The sequence below is a fragment of the Pieris napi genome, chromosome 15 (assembly GCF_905475465.1).
Source record: "Pieris napi chromosome 15, ilPieNapi1.2, whole genome shotgun sequence".
Taxonomy (NCBI): domain Eukaryota; kingdom Metazoa; phylum Arthropoda; class Insecta; order Lepidoptera; family Pieridae; genus Pieris; species Pieris napi.
In genome coordinates, this window is record NC_062248.1 from 4,862,149 (window position 1) to 4,886,620 (window position 24,472).

A 24,472-nucleotide genomic window follows, 5' to 3' on the forward strand; every position below is an offset into this window, starting at 1 on the left:
TAGGTTTACCACAGACGTTATCTTAGTTCACCTGTCAACCGCGAGATGTCTGACCACAGCTGTTCCATATTTAAATATTGCTTTGTTTTGTCACAGACGCATGTTCCCGACGGTTCGCGTCTCATTCGCGGGATGCCGCGCAGAGGCGCGTTACGGCGTTCTACTAGACGTGGTGCCCGTGGATGGCAAACGCTACCGCTACGCCTACCACCGCTCGTCATGGCTGGTGGCGGGCAAAGCGGATCCCCCCGCGCCCGCGCGTCTCTACCCGCACCCTGACTCTCCCTTCTCGGGCGACCAGCTGCGCAAGCAGGTCGTTTCCTTCGAGAAGGTCAAGCTCACCAACAACGAAATGGACAAAAACGGACAGGTATTTACGTTTATTATAGCTAATTACTTTATATTGTATTGGTCTAAAAAGTATCCTATAAAGTTTATGGAGTCCTCATAATTAATTGAATGATTAATTACTTTGAGTCCGTGGCTTGCATTTTAAGTGTGTTTTGTAAGTGAACTCTAATCGTTAACATACCAATAGGTTTATTTACCTACATAAATTATAAGTTTTATAACAGACATTAATATTTAATATTCGTATTTGACTCTGGTTACACAAGTGATAGACTCTTCTAAAATAGTTGTGTAACATAATAAAAGTAGTTTGAATATTTTAAATATATTAAGTGTTGGCCTAGTGCCTTCAGCGTGCGACTCTCATCCCTGAGGTCGTAGATTCGAGCCCCGGCTGTGCCCCAATGGCCTTTCTGCATATTTACGTTCGCTCAAACGGTGAAGGGAAATATCGTGAGGAAATCTGCCTTAGACCCGAAAAGTCAACAGCGTGTGTCAGGCACAGAAGGCTGATCACCTACGATTAGATTGACAAATGATCATGAAACAGAAACAGAGAAATCTGAGAAACCTAAAAAGGTTGTAGCGCGACATATATGTTTATATATAACGTTAACAAGTAGTATTATGATGATTAAATTTACTTAGAGAATGTACTTAAACAATATTTCTCTGTAGTTAAAGGGTCATAATTGCAGGAACATTTGGTTTCTCATACTGGAGATAATTGTAGGCATCGCGTGGGTTTTACATAAATGTTGTCACTTGCATGTACTATCAGCAAAATCAATATTCATTTTTGTTTATTATTTAGACTTTGTTTTGTAGAATATTCTAGAATAAGCAAGACATACATCGTTAAATTGGAAGCTATAAAAAATCTAGTTAAAGAAAGGGTGTAACTCCTTTAGGGTTTCTTACTTTGCTGTCCCATCTTTCTTTTAAGGAAATATAGGCATAGTCTGTACTTCAATAGCGAACCCGTCTTTCGTCAACATTCGTGACATCAGCATCAAAATTGTATCGCCGTTAAATGACGTTACTATTGAGCTGATGTCAAATCATCTTACAGAAAGACCCTGCTGAAGGATTTCTAGAGGGAAAAATGATTAAGTAAATTTGTTCTAGGAAAAAAAGTGCGTGCGTACAAAGTACCTACGTACATGTCAGAAGTGAAATTTCTTTGGCAAACAAATTTTTAACTCTTCTTATTTATACAAATTTAAAACGTTAGATTTTCGAGACTTAGAGGGAGGTAAACAGGAAGATATATATTAGGAATTTAATTGTCATTAAAATATTAAGTGTTGAAAATTAATACAAATAATAAATTTAATTTTTGAAATTTATTATGATATGATAAAAACACGTGGCATGTTAATTTACAATTCGGCATTTGAAATTTCAATAAATAAATTTGCATAAAATATAAATTACTAATATGTATTTCTTAAATTCTCTTTACGAAATTTTAGTTTTAAAAAGAGAGTTTGTCATAAGGTAATTCAGGGTGAACACTCACTCTCTCTCAATCGGTCTCAAACGCTCTCTCCCTTTTGTTCGACAAAAACGCTGCACATCTTCGTGACGTTTCGTAAAAATTACCCTCATGTTCCTAAAGAAGTTTCACTTTAAAAAGCGTCAGTATTTGCTGATATTACATAGCTTTGGGCAATTTAATAGAATTACCTGAAATTACTTGCATCGCGGACACCTCGGGTAGCATAATGAGAGCCAACGATCGCACATGTCATATGACAGCCGGCTTAGCATACCTGCGCAGGTGCAATCAAATGGCATCACCCGACCAGCGTTAATAGACCCCTACCGCATACATTGCCGTACGAAATCTTTGTCCACATTAAATGGATAGATTGGTATTAATTGATTATCAGACAACCGTTTGTTTATAATATCAATATCGTTTTGTTACTTGTCAGAATTGTTTATTTATTCGAATGTTTCTCGTATAAAAGGTCAATCTTTGTGTATATACATCAGCGCTCATGCATTTTTTTACTTATTTTCTGATAGTATCTTAATATTAATGTAAACGAAAACTTACTAATACAAAAATTACTAAGAACCCGTAAAAGCTTTTCCATATTTTTTTCGGGATGGAATTTCTATAAATAATTTCTCAATTAATTTGTCAAAAAAGTAAAAAAAAAAATTCATACAATAATACTGTCATTGTATGCGAGGAGTAATGTAACAATTTCTTTCATACCGAAAAATAATTTTCCTGATTGAGGTCTCCTATATACGGACGTAGACACTATCTTCTACACATAAACAAAACAGCTATTAATATCTACTTATTTCAATTTAAAACGCAACCCGAAGGCTATAATTAGCTTACTAATTGTAAAAAGTAATAGTAAACAGTACGAGAGAGCAAAGAGCAGCCTAGTGGAACCGGTAGGGCGTGGCCCCATGATGGATGGACCAACTGACGAAAAACTATCCCTAATTAGCTTTCCATAAGATCTTATCCACGTTATGGCACAAATTAAATTTACTTAATTGAAATGCCTCAAGATTGTATTATTAGCATTTTAATGTAAAATTTTTGGTTTTTACTGTAATGAGCTATAAATTTTCACCCGGAAATAACGTAGGTCACTCGCAAACGCGTTCAATATCCACGCAGCCTATGCGTGTATATCGTGCCTAATTGTGGAACAAAAAGTCCATGAAACCGACGAATTAATCAACCCCCGGTATTCCAATAAAAATAGCATTCGAGCCTTGTAACTTACCTCTGTGAATGGTGCTGAATAATTTTATTAGCGTTTGTAGAAAGCCACAGATTAGTACAATAAGGGCCTGTAGTTCAAGGGGCCTTGATAAAGCTTTGACTAAGCAAAAAATATTTTAATTATACAAATTTCAACGTTATATCTAGTTATCAAATAAATTTATGGGTTTAAATTAAGTAGACAATTGTTCAGAATAACTAAATATCATTATAATTATTGCGAAGTGTGATTTGAGCTATGTGTTAAAAAATTTACACATTTAATTATAATGTAATATTTAAAAAAGTAGACTAACTGTAGCGTTAAGGTGTGATAAACCTACTCGGCAGGTCGGTGGACCTTCAAACCTGGCTGTGCTCTGATAGTCTTTTTTTATGGACACTAATAGCGATTCTATAGGACGAGAGAAATACTTAAGTGATTCCAAAAGCTTATCAAGAGCTGCTACGCTAATTGATATTAAAACATTGTTATCGGTAGGAATACAAAATGTTTTTCGTGCACAATTTGTCACCTAAAAAAATCATTTCATACAATTCATTATAATTATAATCACCTTGGCGTGCTTTAGGATTAATCGACATTTCATACAAATGGTGTGTGAATTCTTATGAAACTGAAAATACCATTTAATAGTAAATTGCTACTTGTTAGAATGTTAATGATTAATGAACGGCTCTTTGAGTCTAATGAATATTGTTAAAATTACAAGTATACCGTTGCGTCTGTAATTAAAAACGTATTTCCCAAAATTAACATAAAATTTTAATTTGTAGATTGCACTCTAGCTAGTTATGTTAAAATAGGCTTATGTTTTTGAAGAACTCTTTAAATAATAATCGTTTATCTGTTATATATAGTGATACATCTATAAAAATCTATGCATTGGTTCACGCGTGAACGGATGGAATAATTTTGCTAATTCCTTTTTGTCGTGTTTATTATTGTTTGAAAGGTTCTTATGAAAGAAAACTTTAGGAAGATATTAAGTTTAGATAACTCTCAGCGATTGACAGAATAACCGCTGAAAATATCGTAGATCATTGAGCTAATATTAATATACACTAAGTTTTTGAATATTTATTTTTATATACCAATTTAAATTTAATATTCAGAGTCAAGACAGGACAACGTCTTGTCACAATATTTTGTATATAATTGCGCGCGAATATTGTTATCAAATAAAAATAACAAACGCTTTAACGTCAATTTCTTCAATGTAATTGATATTTATCAATTACTGACTTATTGCATCATTACATCATAAATTAGTATAGAAGTATAGCTATAGAATTAAGGAAATATACAATGTCATTCATAGTAATTTGGAGCTAAATATTTTACCAAATATATTTGATTTTCAAAAGACTAATGAATAAAGAAATAGGTAGGGATTTTTATATTACCTACTCTAGCTATAAGAGTCATCCATATCTCCTTGTTTTTCACAATTTACAAAAACTGAATTATATGGGGCGCAATAGTTTCTATTATTTTAATTATATACAGATAAAAAATATATTCCTTTAAAGCATAGGCTTTAAAGGAATTATATAATTATAGGATTAATATATATATATATATATATATATATATTAATTTATCTTTTGAATTCCAAGAATGTGAAAATTCCATGTCACTTGAAGATCGAATAAGAACTTTTATCGTCTAAGACACTAAGAAAGCTTTTGAGACTATATGAGATTCATAAAATAGTTATAGGTGATTGTAATGAGCGTCGATGTTTGCTCCCGTGGTGTATTTAATAGGAAGGCATCGCCGCAGGATGCAACTTTATTAATTTATATTACTGAAATCACCTGTCCGCGTTTGTTTTTATAACCTTCATGTTCGTGTACGTTAACGGCGTAAAAATATCAACAGTAATTAAAAACGCAAACAAGAAACAGTTAGTCATTTGAATAGTAATTGCTGGGATAAAAATGTGTCATAATTATGCATTATGTCGAAATTTATGAAAAACAAACGATATTACTGTTGATTTGATACGCCGATACTACTTCTAAGTTATCCTCACATACGTACTTTGGATAAGATTCAGTGACGAGACTTTTGCGGGATTTATGACTAAATTGAAATACGTTTTTGACATCGCTCTGCTAGCAATTTGACAACACTCAATTTTATCCTGTATATGTATATAATACAAATTAACTACAAATCTCTACAATTTAGTCCCTATTTTATATTTTTATTGAAGTAATACTTCTTTTGGCGCGTTAGGGAAAAATTGTGAGAGTAAATTTTTATGATGGGCGTGCACACCGTCACAAAAAACCGACACCCTGAAGTTAGCATAGTCAACATTTAAAAAAAATGTCCATTTCTTTAATTATCTAGAAATATTGTTTTGTGAAATTTAAATAAACTTTATTTAACTAGATAATGCGTTATAATAAAACTTTCAATGTATTAAATACCTTTCTTCTATTGTTAGTGTCGTTTTTTCTACAAATGTAGAATTAGACGAAAGATAAAAAAATTAAAAAGTAGTTTATCTTGTTACGCCATAGAAGTATTTCTTCTAACGCGTGTACATAAGTACACACATATGTTATAAGGAGGACAATCAGTGACTTATGAATATATGTTATAGCAGAGATATAGTCACATAGGTAGATGTGTGAAAATATCATGAGAGCTTAAGAAGGCGCAGAGCTAATCAAATCCATGCAACTTCCTCACAATCGAGTAGGTACCTATCTCGACTATTTGTATTGAAGTCACCTGGATTAAAAATGTTCGTGTATTAAGCCAAAAGGAATAAAAAACAGCAACAACTGCTACAAAAAACAAGTAACTAACAAGACGCAAAATGTTAATAGGCAACATAATTTTATAATAGAAACGGTGTGTTTGGGTAATAATTTAGAATTATGCAAAACTTTTTCTCATAGAAAGTTTTAGGAAATTAGATTAGAATTCGGATATTACTGTCATAATTAAGAGTTGTAAACAAAATTAATGGGCGCGGGTGTGCCGTGGTTAACGCAGTAAATCATAACGAATGTTATAACAGGTGCAAACGCACTTAATGTTGTTAAACCTTCGATTATTACTGTATAAACAAAGATATTTTGATATTTGCGACGGTTATTTTAACGTTTATAACAACAATAATTCTTGATTAGAAGAATGATTTCGTGATCTGTCGGAATCTACATCACTCAATCAGCGACCCAAAATTGATTTTAGTACCTGGATAAAAAAATTCCAATGCCTGGTATTTGTCCTACTAGTCACATTTTATTCATTTAACTAAACATAACATAACAGTACAGTATCTTACAATGTTCTTAACCTACATAGTAATAATACATATTAATAAAAAGAAAATTAAAACAAATTTAAAAAGTTAGGTCCCTGTGGCAGTGTACCTTTAACGCTGGCAGCATTTCCTCGCTGTATTGCGATACTTATTCGTTAGGCGAGGAAAGCACCAGCTCTGGGGTCACCGGTACTATATACCAGGCGCTAACTTAACTCTTTAATTAGCGAATGTGCACTTGAACCCCACGGCCCAAGAGTCTACTCAAAGGGAACAAAATCGAAGTCGGACGAAAAACTAGTCTCATTACTAGTATATTTTTCTAAAGATAATTTTTTTATTGCCGCTAACTCCAAAGTAAAAGTATAACACTAATATATAATACGGGAACTATGACTACGTAGTAAAAGCATATGTTAAAATGTATTCACCACTAACTGAAAAACAAAAGTTGTCTAATAATGTAAGTGAAATTACTTTCTAGTCGATAAAATCCAGCCAACAAAGTACCTCTCGGACACAAAGAGTAATGAATGAACTACCAAGGTTTTATATAGCTTATTATTAAGCACAACTAAAGGTGTAAAGTCATATTATTTAAAAATGAAATGGAGCCTAATAACACCTAATGCCTAGGAATACACCAATTTGTACCCATTCGACTTTATGCCTCTGAAATTGCTATGTATTAAAGACAGCTCTTAATAGTGAGATGGATAGTAATGACGCTGGACGTTTATTTTTATTCCTAGAAAATAGGGGTGAAGAGTTGAATATGAATAATGAATAAATATTTTACTAATCATATTGTAGAATACGGTACGACTTCAATTCACAAAAGTTTAGTTTTTTTATCTTAATAACTATATGTAGGTAATATGTATTTTTGCAATTCTTGCCTACCTTATCTAATTTAATACATTTTTTTCTTTTCTCACAGTGGTTGCCTCGAAGAGATCGCTCGAAAGCGATAAGGCCGCACGTTGCCCTCCTTTTCATTTAATTATGTTAAATTTTTATAATGTAATGCAACGAAGTGTTAATAAATAAATAAATAAAATAGGACCTTAGAATCAATGGAACAAAGGTTAATTATAAGTAACATTTTTACTATAAACAAGATTTAGTCAAATTGATTTAACATTTTTTTTAAAGTTCGTCGTCCAGTTGAAAACAAAATAGGAAAATTAAGATTAAATTTTTTTTTCTCGATATGACACCAAAAATTCAGCGTTAACAATTCCACTTATTATTAATCGCACAGAATAGAGTTGAGTTGAGAATTGAGTTGACGGTTTATCAGGCCCTGCTTTCATGTCCACGTGCGTAAGAATTTCACTTTTTTAGTACGAATTTATATATAACAGTAGTACGATGAAGATCATCACGAGAATGCCTTTCACCAAAAAAGGAAGGCACTGATCACCCACAAAATCACTGCAACAAACTAAGAGTATAGGCAAGATTTAGTAAATAAAATCCAGTAAAACTCTGACTTAAACATTAAGAAAATTATTAACTTATACATATTTGTTTTGAGCGGCAAGTTTACGAGCTGTAGGTTGTCACCTCCACAGCCGGCGCGCGATCACTAAATCCAACATTTTACGATGCTCCACAGGAAAATGTTTCTCTCGTTACTTAGCAACTAAAAACTCGACTGCAAATCACTCTTACCTGATAATTATTGCCGATAGAAATCGTTTCTAGGCAAACATGTCCGCTTCGAGAATCGTATCTATATTTTTATGAGCGAAGTTAATTGAAGTATTGAAAGACGGAGTTATTGCATATTGTTAGTGAGATTTTATTTTGTTTGAAGTCCCGTACATTCTTTCGTAGTTTTTTTTGCCTTCTGTGAAATCCGAAAGAATTATTGTTTGGCAGGGAATTGAACGTATACGCCATAACAACTAAGCTGGAATCCATGGACGCGTTTTGGTAGGTGGTTCTTCTCATACTTACACACACTCACACTCACTCAGGGAGCGCTGGTCGTATCTCATTTCGGAGGTCAAACGCTTTTTAGATCGCAGAGCCAGCGGAATGTGTAGGTGATTCTTCTCACTCACTTACACTCACTCCGCTGGTAGCAAAGGAATGGGAGCGCTGAACGATTCTCATTTTAGAGGCTAAACACTTTTTGGGTCGCAGAACCAGCGGAATGAGTAGGTGATTCTTCTCACTCATTTACACTCACTCCGCTAGTAGCAAAGGAATGGGAGCGCTGGGCGATTCTCATTTCGGAGGCTAAATACTTTTTGGGTCGCAGAGCCAGCGGAATGTGTAGGTGATTCTTCTTACACACTTACACTCACTCCGCTTGTAGTAAAGGACAGGGAGCGCTGGAAGATTCTCATTTCGGAAGCTAAATACTTTTTGAGTCGCAGTGCCAGCGGAGTGTGTCGGTGATTCTTCTCACACACTTACACTCACTCCGCTGGTAGTAAAGGACAGGGAGCGCTGGAAGATTCTCATTTCAGAAGCTAAATACTTTTTGGGTCGCAGTGCCAGCGGAGTGTGTCGGTGATTCTTCTCACTCACTTACACTCACTCCGCTGGTAGCAAAGGAATGGGAGCGTTGGACGATTCTCATTTCGAAGGCCAAGACACTTTTTGGGTCGCAGAGCCAGCGGAGTGTGTTGGTGATTCTTCTGTGCAAACAATTAGCTATGGAGATGATCCTCACTCAAAGGATTGGATTCCTCCGTACTCTCAATATCATTAATACAAAGTGATGAATGTCAATATTTACTTGTTCCTGTCGTCAATGGAATTTGGTTCTAGTAGTTTCATTGTATGCTAATGTATGGAAGATTTATACCGAGTTCAGTGATACGAAGTCGTGTATTAATCAAGCGATAATGGTGTTTCGGTGGTCCGACGCGATGTTTCTTACACTTGTCATATTTATTATTAGTAGTAAACTCTGGTTTTATGAAATATGTTAAAATATTTTATAAATTAATCAAAATTTCTGAAATATTAGATAGAGAGTGAAGTTTCGCCTGTTTCTTATTGGTGAAGAGAAATGACATGTCTGTGTCAATTGACTAATCACAAAGGAACAAAACGCGCCATCTTTTGCTTTAGAAACAAATGTATAAAAAAGGATTGTGTGGTTTTATGAAACCATGGTAAAAGTGAAACTTTTTTTTTCACATTATAGACATTTAACTAAAAATTTTTGGAATAATATTCCATTAAGGGTATAAAAATCGCTTTATATATCTTAATTTTATACTTGGAAAATTGGAATGATAATGGGAAATAATAAAAGTAGAATAAGTCTTCAACGAATATTTTTATTGAAATCTGTGTCTTAGAGAGTACGACATACATAATACTTAATAATTATTTAGATTATATACACATATTAAATAAATATACACTACACGGTCAGCTGCTGCGAACTATAGGCGCCGCCATATTGGTCTTGGCTGCTATGACGAACGCCTTTCACTTTATCCCTACTCCGCGGCCGACCGTCACGCGACATGCAACACACAGACGAAAAAGTTTGAGGCGATGTAATAAAAGTTTCACTTTAAAAATATATTTATTTCATTACACTCATATAAAGTTTATGCGAAAATAATCCACGTGAATGAGCTTACGGAAGCCAATCAAAACTGTTTTCTGACTCATCGAAAGTGACCCAGACCATTGGCTTTATATCCAATGTGTCAATTGTAAATGTTTTGATTGAATTATAAAATTGTTGTTACTTTAAACACTTAAAGGAAGCTGTATATACAAATAATTATATCTTCTTATTGTAAATAATTAAATAAAATAAAATATGTTTATTATGGAACATAAGATACATGTATCACTTATTCCACGTCATTAAATTTGAATTTGTAGGCATACCTACTCATCGGCAAAGAAGACAGACTAGGGTGTAGGCCGAGAGAAAAAGCCGGCGTAAAAAACTCTCGGTACTCTTTTAAAACAGCAAACCATAAAACAACACTTATTTTAAAACAAATATCGCAAATTATTTAGAAGTAGCCTGTCTAGCACTAGTCCCAGGCCCTTTTATCAACTAGATAATCGTTAACTATATACATAGTAAGCCTTTTTACACAGCTTTTGTAGTAACTCGTAAGACCAATTTGTCAAATACCAATTCGCTGAAGTATTTCCGAACCAATTGGACTTAAGTTCCTTCAAGACTGTACGCATTTTTAAAAGGCCGGCAACCATTTGCGAGCCTCCTGGCAGTGTGAGTGTCCATACACTTATTATCAGATATCCTGCCCATTTGCCTACCACAGATAAGAAATAATTATTTTTAGTTAAAAAAAGTTTTATTGAATGCATTTCGATTCTGCGAATGTAAAAATCTTTGGCAAGTGGAATCAGAGGTATTTATTCTAGAATCGAACACGTATTTAACAAAACAAATTCCTCTAAATAAATATCACACGACCATAATGCATTGAAGTATGTTTATAATAAAAAGGTATTATCGCCCGACGGATAAATGAAAACTCCAAGAATGGTTTTAATACCTCATATCTCTTCGTTAAGTTGGAGTTATGGAATTATGTTATAAATTTTTAGACCACCTTATAGGTTCTAGCTGTTAATCGGTCAACTTTTGGGGATCCAAACTAGTGTGAATAAAACAGTAGTGCTACCTTTTAGATCTGGGTTTCAGATTTGTGTATCTGTTTCGTGGTCATTTGTTCTTATAGGCACGGATCGGCCTTCTGTGCCTGACACGCCGTCGACTGGGTCTAATGATTTCCTCATATACCTAGAACTCTCCATTGGTGAACAGCCTCAAGGATGAGAGTCACAGGCTACTAGGCCATCACTGCTTATATGTTCGTAAATATGAAGAGCTTTGAAATTAAGGTAATAGGAATATATTATAATCATCTTATTACTTGCCTTTATCAACGTATATCAGTGCTTTGATTTTTGGAGAACGAAATGCGATGTTTTTAACCGACTTTGAAAAATCGTTCCAGAATCGGCTACCTCAGCACATTTTAAACTAATTTGCAATTAAATTAATTACAGATTATATTTAAATAATCCTGCCATAAAAATATTAAAATGAACACATTCAGCCTGACTGTTCATCGCCCACGTCTGTTGACATCTCATAACTGACACGCTGTTTGCATAAATTCATTATTTAAGTGTGTAAGTCAGGGCTCCTCAACCTTTCTTATGAATTAATACAAATTTTTCAAACAAACACCGATTCAAATCACCCGAAGGACGCGGTGTACTTTTTTATTTAGAAGGAAAATGAGAGTAGGTATGTGTGACTGTATTCTAAGCTAAATAAAACCAGTGGCGATACAACCTTGTTAGGTCTGGGCTTCAGATTGATGTATCACGTGATCAGCTTCCTGTGCCCGACACACGCCGTCACGGTTTCCTCACGATGTTTTCTTTCACCGTTCGAGATTAAATGCGTACATAGACAAAGTCCTTTAGTGCACAGCCGGGGATCGAACCTACGACGTTTAGGGATGAGAGACGCACGAAACCTACTAGGCCAACTGCTCTTGTTTTAAGATGTTAACAGTTGAAAAGGTATAACGAGCCTTATTCCAACTTAAATACAATGTAGTCTTAAGTTTAATAGCTGTCAATAATTTGTATTTAAACATTGACATATTGACAGTGCTCAAGCGGATATTATGACTTGAGATACATTTTGAAATACTTTCTTTATTTGTCTTACTTCGTCATATTGTCTGGTACTTGTTTATTGATCTATGACTGTCAACGGAAATAGACATCTGTCCAAGTAGACAAGGGGAGAAATTGGCTGTGCCAAAAACTAATCTGGAATTGTATAGAACGGCTTTTATATGGCAATCAAGGCTTATACCTAATAATTTCGCAAAAACATTAAAGTTCTTCCTACTAGACTTTTTAACGACTTAATGTACTACTTTTGGAAAAAAATATTATTCATGATTATTCGCTTGAAACATTATAATTAATATTAATTTGATATCGCATCTAATAATATAACTAATAATGTGATATTTTATCACTACAAATAATAGAAGAATTAACTCATCATTCATAATATTATATGTCAAATTCCAAAAAGTAAAATTTGCACATTTTGTGGCGGATATGTGAACTTTAGATTGTACCACCATAACATTTTTGTAACATATTCTTGCAAATAAATTATAATTATTAAATATTCTTTGAATCAAAAGCATAATTCTAATTTTACAGTAACTATTTTCTTACTTCATTGCTAAGTTCAAACCAATTAATAACAACCCAAGATAAGTCAGGTAAGTAGTATATTGACGTTATACTTAGTAACGACCAAAGGTTACGAAACCCAGCTTTAGAGAACGAGATGAATATTTAAAGAACAATTTATTAATCCCCATTTATTAAATATCAATATTTGTTTTTGTGATCGATAAATCATTTCATAATAGATTCGTATTAACTTGTATTAATCAATGTTAAACACAGTTATATTATTAGAGATAGAAAAGATAGATTTGACAAAGAGAGATTTCAATGTTTATTTTGAAACTGTGACTTGGCATGCGCATAACCTTCAATGCAAATTAACCGTTTTTTTTATACATTCGCGAATCATATTTTTTTTTAAGTTTTTTTTTTTATAGAGCAGGGGGGGCAATTGGACAGAAAGCTCGTCTTATGTTAAGTGATATCCATAGACAACCTGCTAGACGCAAGGTTTTTCACGGCAATTTTTGCCGCGCACCACCGCTATGTGGAACCAGCTGCCCACTGAAGTATTTCCGAACCAATTCGACTTAGGGTCCTTCAAGAAAAGAGCGTACTAATTCTTAAAAGGCCGGCAACGCACTCGCGAGTCCTCAGGCATTGAGTGTGTCCATGGGCGGCGGTATCACTTATCAGGTGAGCCTCCTGCCCGTTTGCCCTCTGTTCTATAAAAAAAATGTATATAACCTGGAAATCATCGATTCGAATGTATATGAAAAGTACCAGGTGAATTACAAATGTTAGGTACTATAATATACAGTTACTCCAAGTCGGGTGGGTTCCTACCTTGATCGATTTCGCCGGCGGCAAACAAACAAATTAATTTCAACTAATGATCATTTACTTATTCGTGGGAATGAAGAGATGCTTAATTAATGTCATAAAATAATGAGAAAATTAAAATGTCTCAGTGAAATATAGAAACTGCTAATTTTGTTTCCGTCGCATGATATTTGTATGGTAACAATGAAATACTTTACATTATAAATATAGCTAATTTTTGTTTTAACTTCTAAGTAAAAACAGCATATTAAATCTAAATGATATAAGGTAGTATATTTATAGATTAAGTAGCGGTCATTTGTCATAGTTCGACGTAGTTTTAAATCTATAAAGCTATTTATTGTAATATTAATTATAATTTAAAATAAACGGTTCAAATATAATCTTTCCTCAAACTTTGGCTTTGTTCCCTTCGTTCGTCTTGGGCCGTGGGGTTGTAGTTGTTGGTGGCGCCAGGTAGTACCGGTGATCCCAGAGCTGACTTTCTTTGGAGACCAAAAATAGTGGAGGAAGTCATTAAGCAGGCATTGATCAGAGAGAATTATAAAATCGTTGGGCGCGCGTAACCTTGAATGAATGCCGATACTCAGAAACTATGTAGTATTGAAATTGTAAAAAAAAATTGGAATTCTCTTTATAAGTATGGACAAAGACAGTTTATATATTTTTTTTAATACCATGAGTAAAGAAAGCAGCAGTTCGAGCAGTGTTGGCCTAGTGGCTTCAGTGTGCAACTCTCATCCCTGAGGACTATTCGTGTATATTACGCATTTAACATTCGCTCATATAAGGAGAAACATCGTGAGGAAACCGACATGCTTTATACCCTAAACAGCGTCTGTCAGAAGGCTACTCATCTACTTGCATATTAGAAACTTCAAATCTGAGTCCTAAAAACAGTAGCGCGAGTAAAAAAGTTGGTTAAGAATCTTTAAAAAAGTCGAGTCAACAAATTCGCTAAAAAAAATCTACTAAGCTTTCTCCTTAAAGCCTTGATTGAACTCTTTAATTAGACTCGCGTAAATAAAGCAAAATGTATAGGGATGTGGCGGCGGTAGGTGTACAAATGAGGCAATTTGTCGGTGCGCCACGGAGGCGACAATCCGCCGTAATCCGAGGCCTCGCGCGCTAATCGAAATATCGACAAGGCTTATATCAACCGGTTCACCGGGATGACATCTCACTGTTTTGTTCTCTTAAGCCAACACGTCACGACACAGATACCATTTAATGACAACATAACTCGTACAAGTTGTACAATTTAATCTGTTTTCAATACTCGAGAATCATGTATAATCTCTGGGCTATTCATAAATAACGCGGGAACTGATTTGCGGTCAAAGTCCATTACGAGACCAATCATTTATTACAAAACTTTGTAAGAAAAACTCATTCAACGCATACAAGATTAATCTCTACAAATAATTTCATTATTAAAACATTGAATAAAATAATACACAGATACATGTTATGAAAAGCAAACCTTAGAGTCTTAAACTTGTATTAACGTCCGTCCCGTTCAACGCTCGCTAAGCATCTGTCCCCCTCCGTAAACCATTCCCCTCGTCCCAACGGACTACCCAACGCCTCCCCACCGCAACTATAATCTGCCATCGCTCTCACTTGCAGGCCATATATTATCTTACCTCTTAGATATTAAAGATTAATATCCTTTGCTCGTTAGTTGGGGGCGCGGCTTCCATGCGGTGCGTGTCTCACGCCTCAGTAGACTAGACGGGGTTAGGAATACTAAGCACGTTCAACAACGCAGCTGTGGCGAGACTGGGATTCGATTTTTAAAATGCACAGATAATTTATTATACATAACATTTTTAATTTTGGTTTTTTCAATAGCTGGCTGTTAGTAATTTTTCTTTTTATTGGCGGGAAATGTAATTTGAAATAAGAAAAAATGTCAACAATATATAAAGTTGTAATCTTTAACAAAAAGGGAAAATTTCAATATCGGGGTAAAAATAGCAGTTGATTTTTCAAATATTGTGTAGAAAAACATAATTATAAAGAAACCTGCGACTAGTTTTGGTTCATGATAATTTTATGTTATTACCTATAGGTATAGTTTTAAAATTCAAAGTTTAAATTTTGATTGATTTAATTGTACCTAATAAAAATACTTCGAGACGACCACAGATCCAAAGACAATTGTTCATTGTCCTACGTATTCAATGAAGATTATTTTTTTATGTAGGTACATACTTCATATGTTTTATGAATAATCTGTGACTTTACATTACCTACTTTGATTAACTTCTTGACTTAAGTCATAAATCATCACGATAGATGACTTGTTTGCTTTTTAAATATTGCAATAGTTGCAGGTGATAAAAAAATGAAACACCTACTGCCATTTAGACATTAATTTATAGCTGTATTGATTTATTAGTTAAGACAAAGGTAATTTATAGGTCGCGTAGGCTTTATAGACAATTAATTATCCAAATATGTATACAATTAACGTTAAAGAATTAAGCAAATGTGAAAATAATCTTGAAAATTTTAGTAACATTAATTTTAACACTAAAACAATTCTATTTATCTAATTATTATTATGGCTCTTAAGTAATTTGAATTCATTTTTACGGCTACATTTATAGGTTATTTGGACTTCAATCCTATGTTGGTCCAGAATTATTATTGGGTAGTGTTAGATGCTTATATACTCTAGGGTTAATTATTAATATTAGTTTTTTTTAAATATTTAAATAAGGAATGAAATCAATACATATATCTTATAACTTCACATAAGCCTCACGCGTAAAAGATATATGTAGATAAAACCGAAATATTTTTATTTGTTGACAAAGCCAGGTAGAAAATGTACTGGACACAAAATTTACCCTTGAAAATGTCAATTTAGATCTTTAAATAATCGTACGTGTAGGTTCATTAGTTATTTATTTCTCACAGTGGTTGCCTTGAAGAGATCGCTCCAAAGCGATAAGGCTGCCAGTTGCCTCCTCTTTATTTAACTATTTTGATAGAATTGAAAGAAAGAACTTTATTATTCATAATAAAAAAGCTAAAAGCACTAGCGCCCACACTAACATTCCCTGCGTCGTGGGCAGCTAGTCTCTTCCATTTGACATAAACGGTACTAACTTGACACAATAATTCCTACATGACAAATTTTAATTGTCTTATTTTTCTGTATTACTACAACGATGTGTAAATAAATACATTATATAATTAAATAACACATCGTAATCTGTGAATGGCAACCCAAAATAGAAACGGATAACTAATGAATTGTTATCATCAGATCTGTAGGTAGTAATTATCGGAGAGCATGGGCTGGTCCCTCAGACGTAATTCATTAAGGCTCCGGCGCAGGTGTGAAAATTAGAGGCGACCTAATGACGCCTGCCACGCCCAGGATCTTTGATTTCACCGAAGGTTATGTGGAAGTCAAATAATCTCAATTACACTCTAAATTTTAGCACGTAGCAACGCATCGCTCGCGTAACTTTTAACTTTTTAATATCTATGGTTAACTTTAATGTATTAGTTGGAGCCAATAAATGTTGATTTGTTAAATAATGATTATTATTCTACTTATACGTATATATGACTTGTATAATTATAACGTACCTTGGTTAGTTACGATTAAAAAAATCAGTGGTGCTACAACGTTTTTAGGTTGGGCCAAGTGGCTTCAGGGTTCGACTCTTATCCTTGAGGTCGTAGGTTCGAACCCCGGCTGTGCACCAATAGATGTTCATTCCATATGCGCATTTAATATTCATTCGAACGCTAGTCTTAGACACAAAAAGTCGACAACGTCTGTTAGGCACAGGAGGCTGATCTACTTGCCTATTAGATTGACAAATGATCACGAAACAGATACAGAAATCTGAGGCCCAGACCTAAAAAGATATGTAGCGCCACTGATTTATTTTATTTGTTTACATATCTTCTATTTATCAGTCATGTCTCCTTATTGATGAATAAAACTATAGGAAAATCCATTCTTAAGAGATGAGACATGCTCAAAATAATCTGAAAAATGCAAATAAATACCTATTGTGGCTCAGAATAATAACTCAATCGGCTCTTTAGAACAAAAAACATTTATTACCTTTACGCTCAATAGATCTTAATTTTAACATTACCTAATAACGTAGTATTAATTATATCATCAGCGGCAAGTCAGAGCAATTTGCCGACATGGCGACTATCAGCCCATCACATCAGGACTACAACAAATTAATTACCGACAACGTGAATGAGAGAACGCCGCCTGTTATTATGTACTAGATAACGCATTTTAATGAATTAATTAACAAGGGAATTAAGTTTCTAAATTATGATTAAACGTAATTAAAAATTCACAAAAATAGTCGTAGGTACTTGGGTTATACCCAGTTTCAGAATATACATATATGTAATAAGAACACAAGTCAAAGAATTCAGCAGTCTTCATAAATAAATAAACTTAAGTGGAAATGGGCGGGGCAATTGGTAAGACAAAGTATTAAACTGGATCTCAAGGTACAATAAAAGAGGAAGTTAGAAAGTTGATAAGACTAGAGAAAAAGCGGGAGGCTTGTGACAGTAGCGCAAACAGAAATGGCGGGAATTGTAGGACTTTAAAAGGACCCACAGATTACAAGTAATGAACAGTACAGATATAAAAATTAGTTTTAATGTACGTTCTATTTTTTTAATTAATAGAGTATGAGAAATATTTTCGTCTCACAAAGTTAAGGCAATGTTATTAATAACTACAGTTATCCTAACCTAACCTGTTTTTGTAAATTAAAATGAATATTAAGTTCAAGTTAACACTACGCAGAATTCGATTTGTTTCTAATAAACATAATTTAACAGAAAATATTACAGATAAAATTGAATAAGAATCCCTTAACCGAAAAAAATCGATAGTTAAGCGTAAAAATCAATAATTAAGCGTAAAAATCAATAATTAAGCGTAAAAATCAATAAATAAGCGTAAAAATCAATAAATAAGCGTAAAAATTTATTTAAAAAAATCCGCTTTAGGAAGTTTGAGCTATGAATTTTCTAAACGTCACTAAAGGTACAAAACCGTAGGTATAAAATATTGCTCCACTATGGACTACACGAACAAATTGAGGAGTTGAAAAATGAACTTTATTCATACAGGCATAGCCTAAACACTCCCAAATTAATATTTTTCGCGATATAAGTATTTTATTATTGCAACAGCCGTCAGTAATTAAATTTATCGACACTTAGATGCAATGCCTCGTCCGTTGGCCTTTGTAATGATACCATAAAATACAATGTAGCTATATTGTAGGTAATTGTCTAATCGTATGCGTGTCTGCGGTGTGCCTAATGACTAAATTTGCATATTGGTGCGCCGGTTGAGCCATTTCGTACATCTGTCTTGTATAAGATATTGTGCGCTATAAACTTAATAAAGCATTATTATCCCTTTGAATGTTTCGGTCACTGTTCGCCGTAATATCAGAAGTCCTTTACTAATGAGCAGTGTTGGCTTAATGGCTTGAGCGTTGACTTTTATCCCTGAGTTCGTAGGTTCAAACCACATTGTACCTATTAACTCTTGCGAAGTGGTGAAGGAAAACGTGAGGACACCAGCATGCCTTAGAACCAGGCTACGGCGGGTGACAGGCAATAACGATATCTGGGGTTAGCCGCAGGCGTTGTAGCGGCTCTAAAAAAAATTGCATTGCAATAACTAAAGTATTCGTCTGTCTCTTTTTACCATAGTGTAAACACAATTTGAAAGAAAGAGACTAAGAGTATTTTAGTTGAAAGAAGTTTGACAATTTATCCTAGAGGCCGGAATCTTCTATAGGCACAAATATGTCCTATTATTTTACTCATTACTGAAGGTTACTTCGGTAGGAATAATCATTAACATTTAGAGGTTATTTACCTAAATTAAAGTAGGTTATATTAATAATTACAATAATAGTAATAAATAAGATTTCTAAGGTAGACCTATTTGTTTGCTGAGTTCCCAAGACCTACTTGGTATGTTTTTAATTAGTTTTATGGTTCATGTGCACAGACACCTATTAAAGATTTAAGTTGGCGCCTGGTAGATAGTACCGGTGATCCCAGAGCTGGTGCTTTCCTCCTTAACGAATAAGTATCGCAATACAGCGAGGAAATGCTGCCAGCGTTAATGGTACCACTGTCACAGCGACCAAACTTTTTAAATTTCTTTATTTATTTTTAACTAGCTGACCTGGCTAACTTCGTTCCGCCCTACAACCTTATAATATCGTTGTTACTTTAATTTAACTTATTTTAGGATTTCATTAATGTTAAGTATTACATTAATACAACTTTTTTGCAAATACAGAAATGTTTTATTGCTTGCCATTGCGAAAGAAGAATGGCAGTTTTACACATTAGGCATCTTCTCTCTAGCGTCAATATGGCGATACTGCATGTTAAGCACTTTCTGATATCCAACATCTTTTGATCAGGATCAAAGCATGGTTATGCATTTCCTCATTCACCTCAAGATCGGAATTTCTTGAACTGACACGAATTCGACGTAAAATGATGCGTAGTTTTGTCAACAGATGGCACCATATGGTTTTTGCATTCGTAAAATTAATTAATTAATTTATTGTTATTCGGTAACTTATCCGATATTTTATTGCTTATTCTGCTATTCGGGACGGAAACAAATCCAACAAATCAAAAACCATGGCATTCGGTCCAGCCGTTCTCGAGTTATAAGTGTTGTAACAAACACGACTTTCTTTTATATATATAGATTATTTTTATTATTGCTAGGTTAAGAAAATTGTAAATATGTGATTGTTATGTTTAGGTTTTAATAAACAATTTATATATACATATACTAGCCGTTTCGCGCCCGCTTTGCTGGACGAATTAAAATAAATTTTATGTTTCATTATTTTATTTTTTTTTCATATTTTTATTATTCTTCTTTTTAACTTCCCGCTAAGAAAATTGAAATATTTCGAAAATCGAGTTTTTAACAGATGTTGACGTTTAGAGGTTCTAGGAAGCCTCCCCGAATGTTTCCGCGGTGAAGTCCGTATGGATAAATTTTCATAAAAGTAAAACAGCAATAAAAAAATGAAGGAACGTTGGAATTTAATAAATAAATAGCCATAAACCATCTAGGAAAAATTCTCATTGAATTTCGCATCGAATGGTGGTAGTTTCATGTCGATACGATCAGTGGTTTAGGCGTGATTGAGCCTCAAACGAAGACCATTTTCATTATATATATATATATATATAGATGTATTTTTAATTGTAACACTAGCGGTATAGGTGCCATTGTGTCGTTATTGTTATAGTAGTCTGTTAAGATAGAACAAATTAATGGAAAATAAATAAAAAATCTCTAATTACACATCCTATTTACATCTTCCACAGATCGTGTTAAACTCAATGCATCGATACCAGCCCCGAATCCACTTGGTGAAGATCAGGGAGGGAGGTGGGCCCATCACAGATCTTTCAAGAGAGCAGCATAGAACCTTCGTCTTCCCCGAAACTGTGTTCACAGCAGTGACGGCGTACCAGAACCAGCTGATAACGAAACTTAAAATTGACTCCAATCCTTTTGCTAAAGGCTTCCGAGATTCGTCGAGATTGACAGATTTTGATAGGTGAGTTGACATTTGAGTACAGTTTTTTAACATCGACATAACACAGAGCGAAGTAGAAGAAAATGTTACTATAATAAAAAAATAGCAGCAATATTAATAGAAGTAGAAGGGGCTTATTATTATGAATATAATTTATTAATCTCGACAGATTGATTCATAATTCTGTCTCTTACCTATATAAAAAAAATAAATGAAAAAATTAACATTTACCCACTATCTAGTTATGAACGGTTACTACTTGGCTGAAGACATTGAGTTATAATAAAACAGAAGATTTAATAACTGTTACTCTGTAACACACCCACTCGCCACACACACACACACACACACACCCAGAGAGAGAGAGAGATACACACACTTATTTTCTTAGTTTAATCATAATTACCATTATTTTTAATTACGCAATTTTCAAGTTACTAAATTATTTCCATACTTTCTTCTATAAACACGAGTAGAAATTTTATTCTAGATAATTAATTAGTAATCATAACAATCAAATATACAGTATTTACACTTTTCTTAACCTACATGATAAAAATAATACTAATAATAAAAATAAAAATAAAGTTAAAACAAATTAAAAAAGTTTCCCTATGGCAGTGTTCCTTGTACACTGGTTACATTTCCTCGCTGTATTGCGATACTTATTTGTTGAATAAGGAAAGCACCAGCTCTGATGTCACCAGTACTATCTACCAGGTGCCAACTTAAATCTTTAATTAGCGCCTGTGCACTTGAACACCACGGTCCAAAAGGCTCTACTCCATACGAATATTTTAATATTGACTAAAAATAAATCTGAAAATTGGGTAGCGCCATCTGTTGCCACAAATTGAATACATAAGTATTTACTAGACGGTTTAGAAGAGCTTGCGGCGTGAATAAATTATAAGCTCTCATAAAACGAAAGTTAATTACCAATGCTTATTAAACTGTAGGTTATTTAAATGTCACTAACGCTTGGGGGAATGGATTACTCCTACAAAATATTATTAATATTCGTTGGAAATGATGAGCTGAATGTTTTATTTGTTCTTCTAAGAAAGGTTTTGGGTTCGTTACTGAAAAATATCTAACCTTAGATCTAGTATTGGCCTAGTGGCTTCGATCCCCGGCTGTGAACCAATGGACTTTGTTTCTATGTTTGCATTTAACATTCACTCGAACGATGAAGGAAAACATCGTGATGAAACCACCGACAAGTTGACGGCGTGTGCCAGACACAAGAGGCTGATCATCAACTTGCCTATTAGATTGAAAAAAAAAAATTAAAATGAAACATACAACAGATAAAATGATTTTAGCGCCAGTGATTTTTATATATGCGACGTTCTCTATAAGAGTTTCAATCAATTAATGGGAATAATAGTACATATAGAGCAGTGTGTAAATGATTTAAGGAGTCAATATTTCACCTTTTGAAGGAACATTTTTAGGGACCATAGACGAGAACGGTTCTAGCGATGGCGTCAGGGGGTGCGCGCCTCTTCACTATAGTCTTGCACCAATGGAATTTTCTTTTTATTAATCTACACTCGCTCGTTCGGTGAAGAAAATCATTGTGAGAAATGCTAAAAATTCAACGGCGTGTATCAGGCACAGTAGGCTGACCACCTACCTAATTGCCTAGAAAAAAATAACGAAACAGTTACAAAAATCTGTGGCCAAAACTTAAAAGGTTCTCGCGGCAATGGAATAATAGTATAATATTTATCAAAAACACTCTCGTTCCTATACAAGGCATGCGTCTATCTACGTAAAGCTAATTCACTGGTAATCGACTAACAAATTGATATATCCTATATCAAAGCTTTGGCAATCCAAAACCGATTAATCATCACAATTTAAAAGCCCATATGCTCTAATTGGCACCTTTTACACAATGTCAGTCAAGGTAACATCAAAACTGCTCGGGATCGATGCGCTGGAGGCATTTTGATAAATTGGCAGGTTATTAGCAACAGTTGAAAGGCATTAGGTTGGCCGCCCTGCAATTTGTGCGGTGTTACCAACATGAATAAAAGATGCCTTCGCTGATTGCGGTACGAATGCTGATCGAAGATTTTGAGAGCCTTAATCGAACCTCCAAATGAAATTATAGTCTTAATTTTATTTATGACACTTCAGTTCGCTCGGGGAAAACTAAATTTAAAATAGTTTTTTAAAACTAGTTAATTCACCGGGTATATGAGATATGTCTGACAACCGTTACGGTGTCATAGTAATTTGTAATTGTCGAAAATTGTAGTGGAAAGTCGTTTAATTTGTGACTAAAGGCGAATCGAATTACTCGCAAAAATTAAACTGCAGACAAGTGTAATACGACAGTGATTAAACGATATTTGCACTTTAAATGCGAGTTTCATTCGAAATTGTTTCGAGTAATTTTGATTTCAACTCATTATGCTTAAGTTGTGCCGTCCGGTACGAGGCGAGAATTTGCCGGAGGCCCATAGCGGGCGTTCCCATACTATCTACTACCATTGGAACTCGATTTTATTAAGATAAAATCGAGTTGAAACTCGAATTCCATAAGCGAACTTTAAGATTCTAGATTATCCAATTAAACTTCAAAATTAAACGTAAGGTACTTTTTTTAAACACTAAATACCAAAAAGCCAAAACTTAAAAAAATTCAATACCTACTCTATTTTGCTTGGCACCGTTTGGCTAATTATGATCTTGAAATATTTGAAGCTCAGGGAAGATTTAAACCGGAAACATAAATAATAAGTAAAGAACAATACCAAAAAAGACAGTTGAAATTTCCAATAAAAACTGTTCCTAGCTTGGAAATACTTGAGCTCTTTTTGTATTGAAAAAAAATTTGTAACTCAGTTGTGATATATTGATAGATGTCTTCAGAAACGTGTGTTTCATAGCTGTAATATGAGGTTCGAACTCTTTAGTGTGTTTTAAAAAATTTGAATTACGTTTTGATACAAATAAATTTAAGTGATATATTATACTAATATAACATATAGCTTTAGGATTAAAAGAGGTCCTATTATTATAATTATAACAAATGAATGATCAATTTCAATTATTATGAAGTGCATAAAACGACTTCTCGTTTCTTGAAGTATCATTCTTATAGATAAGTCATTACAATTAAATTTCTATAAATCTTACAGAGTCACGTTGAAAATAATGAGGCCATGAAATAACTAGTCTAATTTCGAACAGAAAAACTCAGAATAAGTGGGACTAATATCTCTTTGAAAAATGAAGCCAAACTTTCTAGGTTCATGTAATGATGAAAGACTCTTTATAACGAATTACAAGTTATAGAGAGATATAGAGAGTTATAACGAATGACGTTATAAATAGTTTAAAAACTGTATATAAAAATCTAGTAAGTTCCAATTTCCTCGTACACAGAAGGCTACTTCTTCTGGCTT

General features: G+C 33.9%; 1 protein-coding gene across 1 annotated transcript in view; it reads left to right on the plus strand.

Moving 5' to 3' along the window:
- Positions 1–24,472, plus strand: part of LOC125056805 (T-box transcription factor TBX20-like) — a 74,884-nt gene that overhangs the window by 41,301 nt on the left and 9,111 nt on the right. The window contains exons 4-5 of the mRNA XM_047660093.1: positions 97–370; positions 20,836–21,071. Coding sequence (XP_047516049.1) covers positions 97–370; positions 20,836–21,071 — 510 coding nt within the window. The remainder of the gene's footprint in view (positions 1–96; positions 371–20,835; positions 21,072–24,472) is intronic.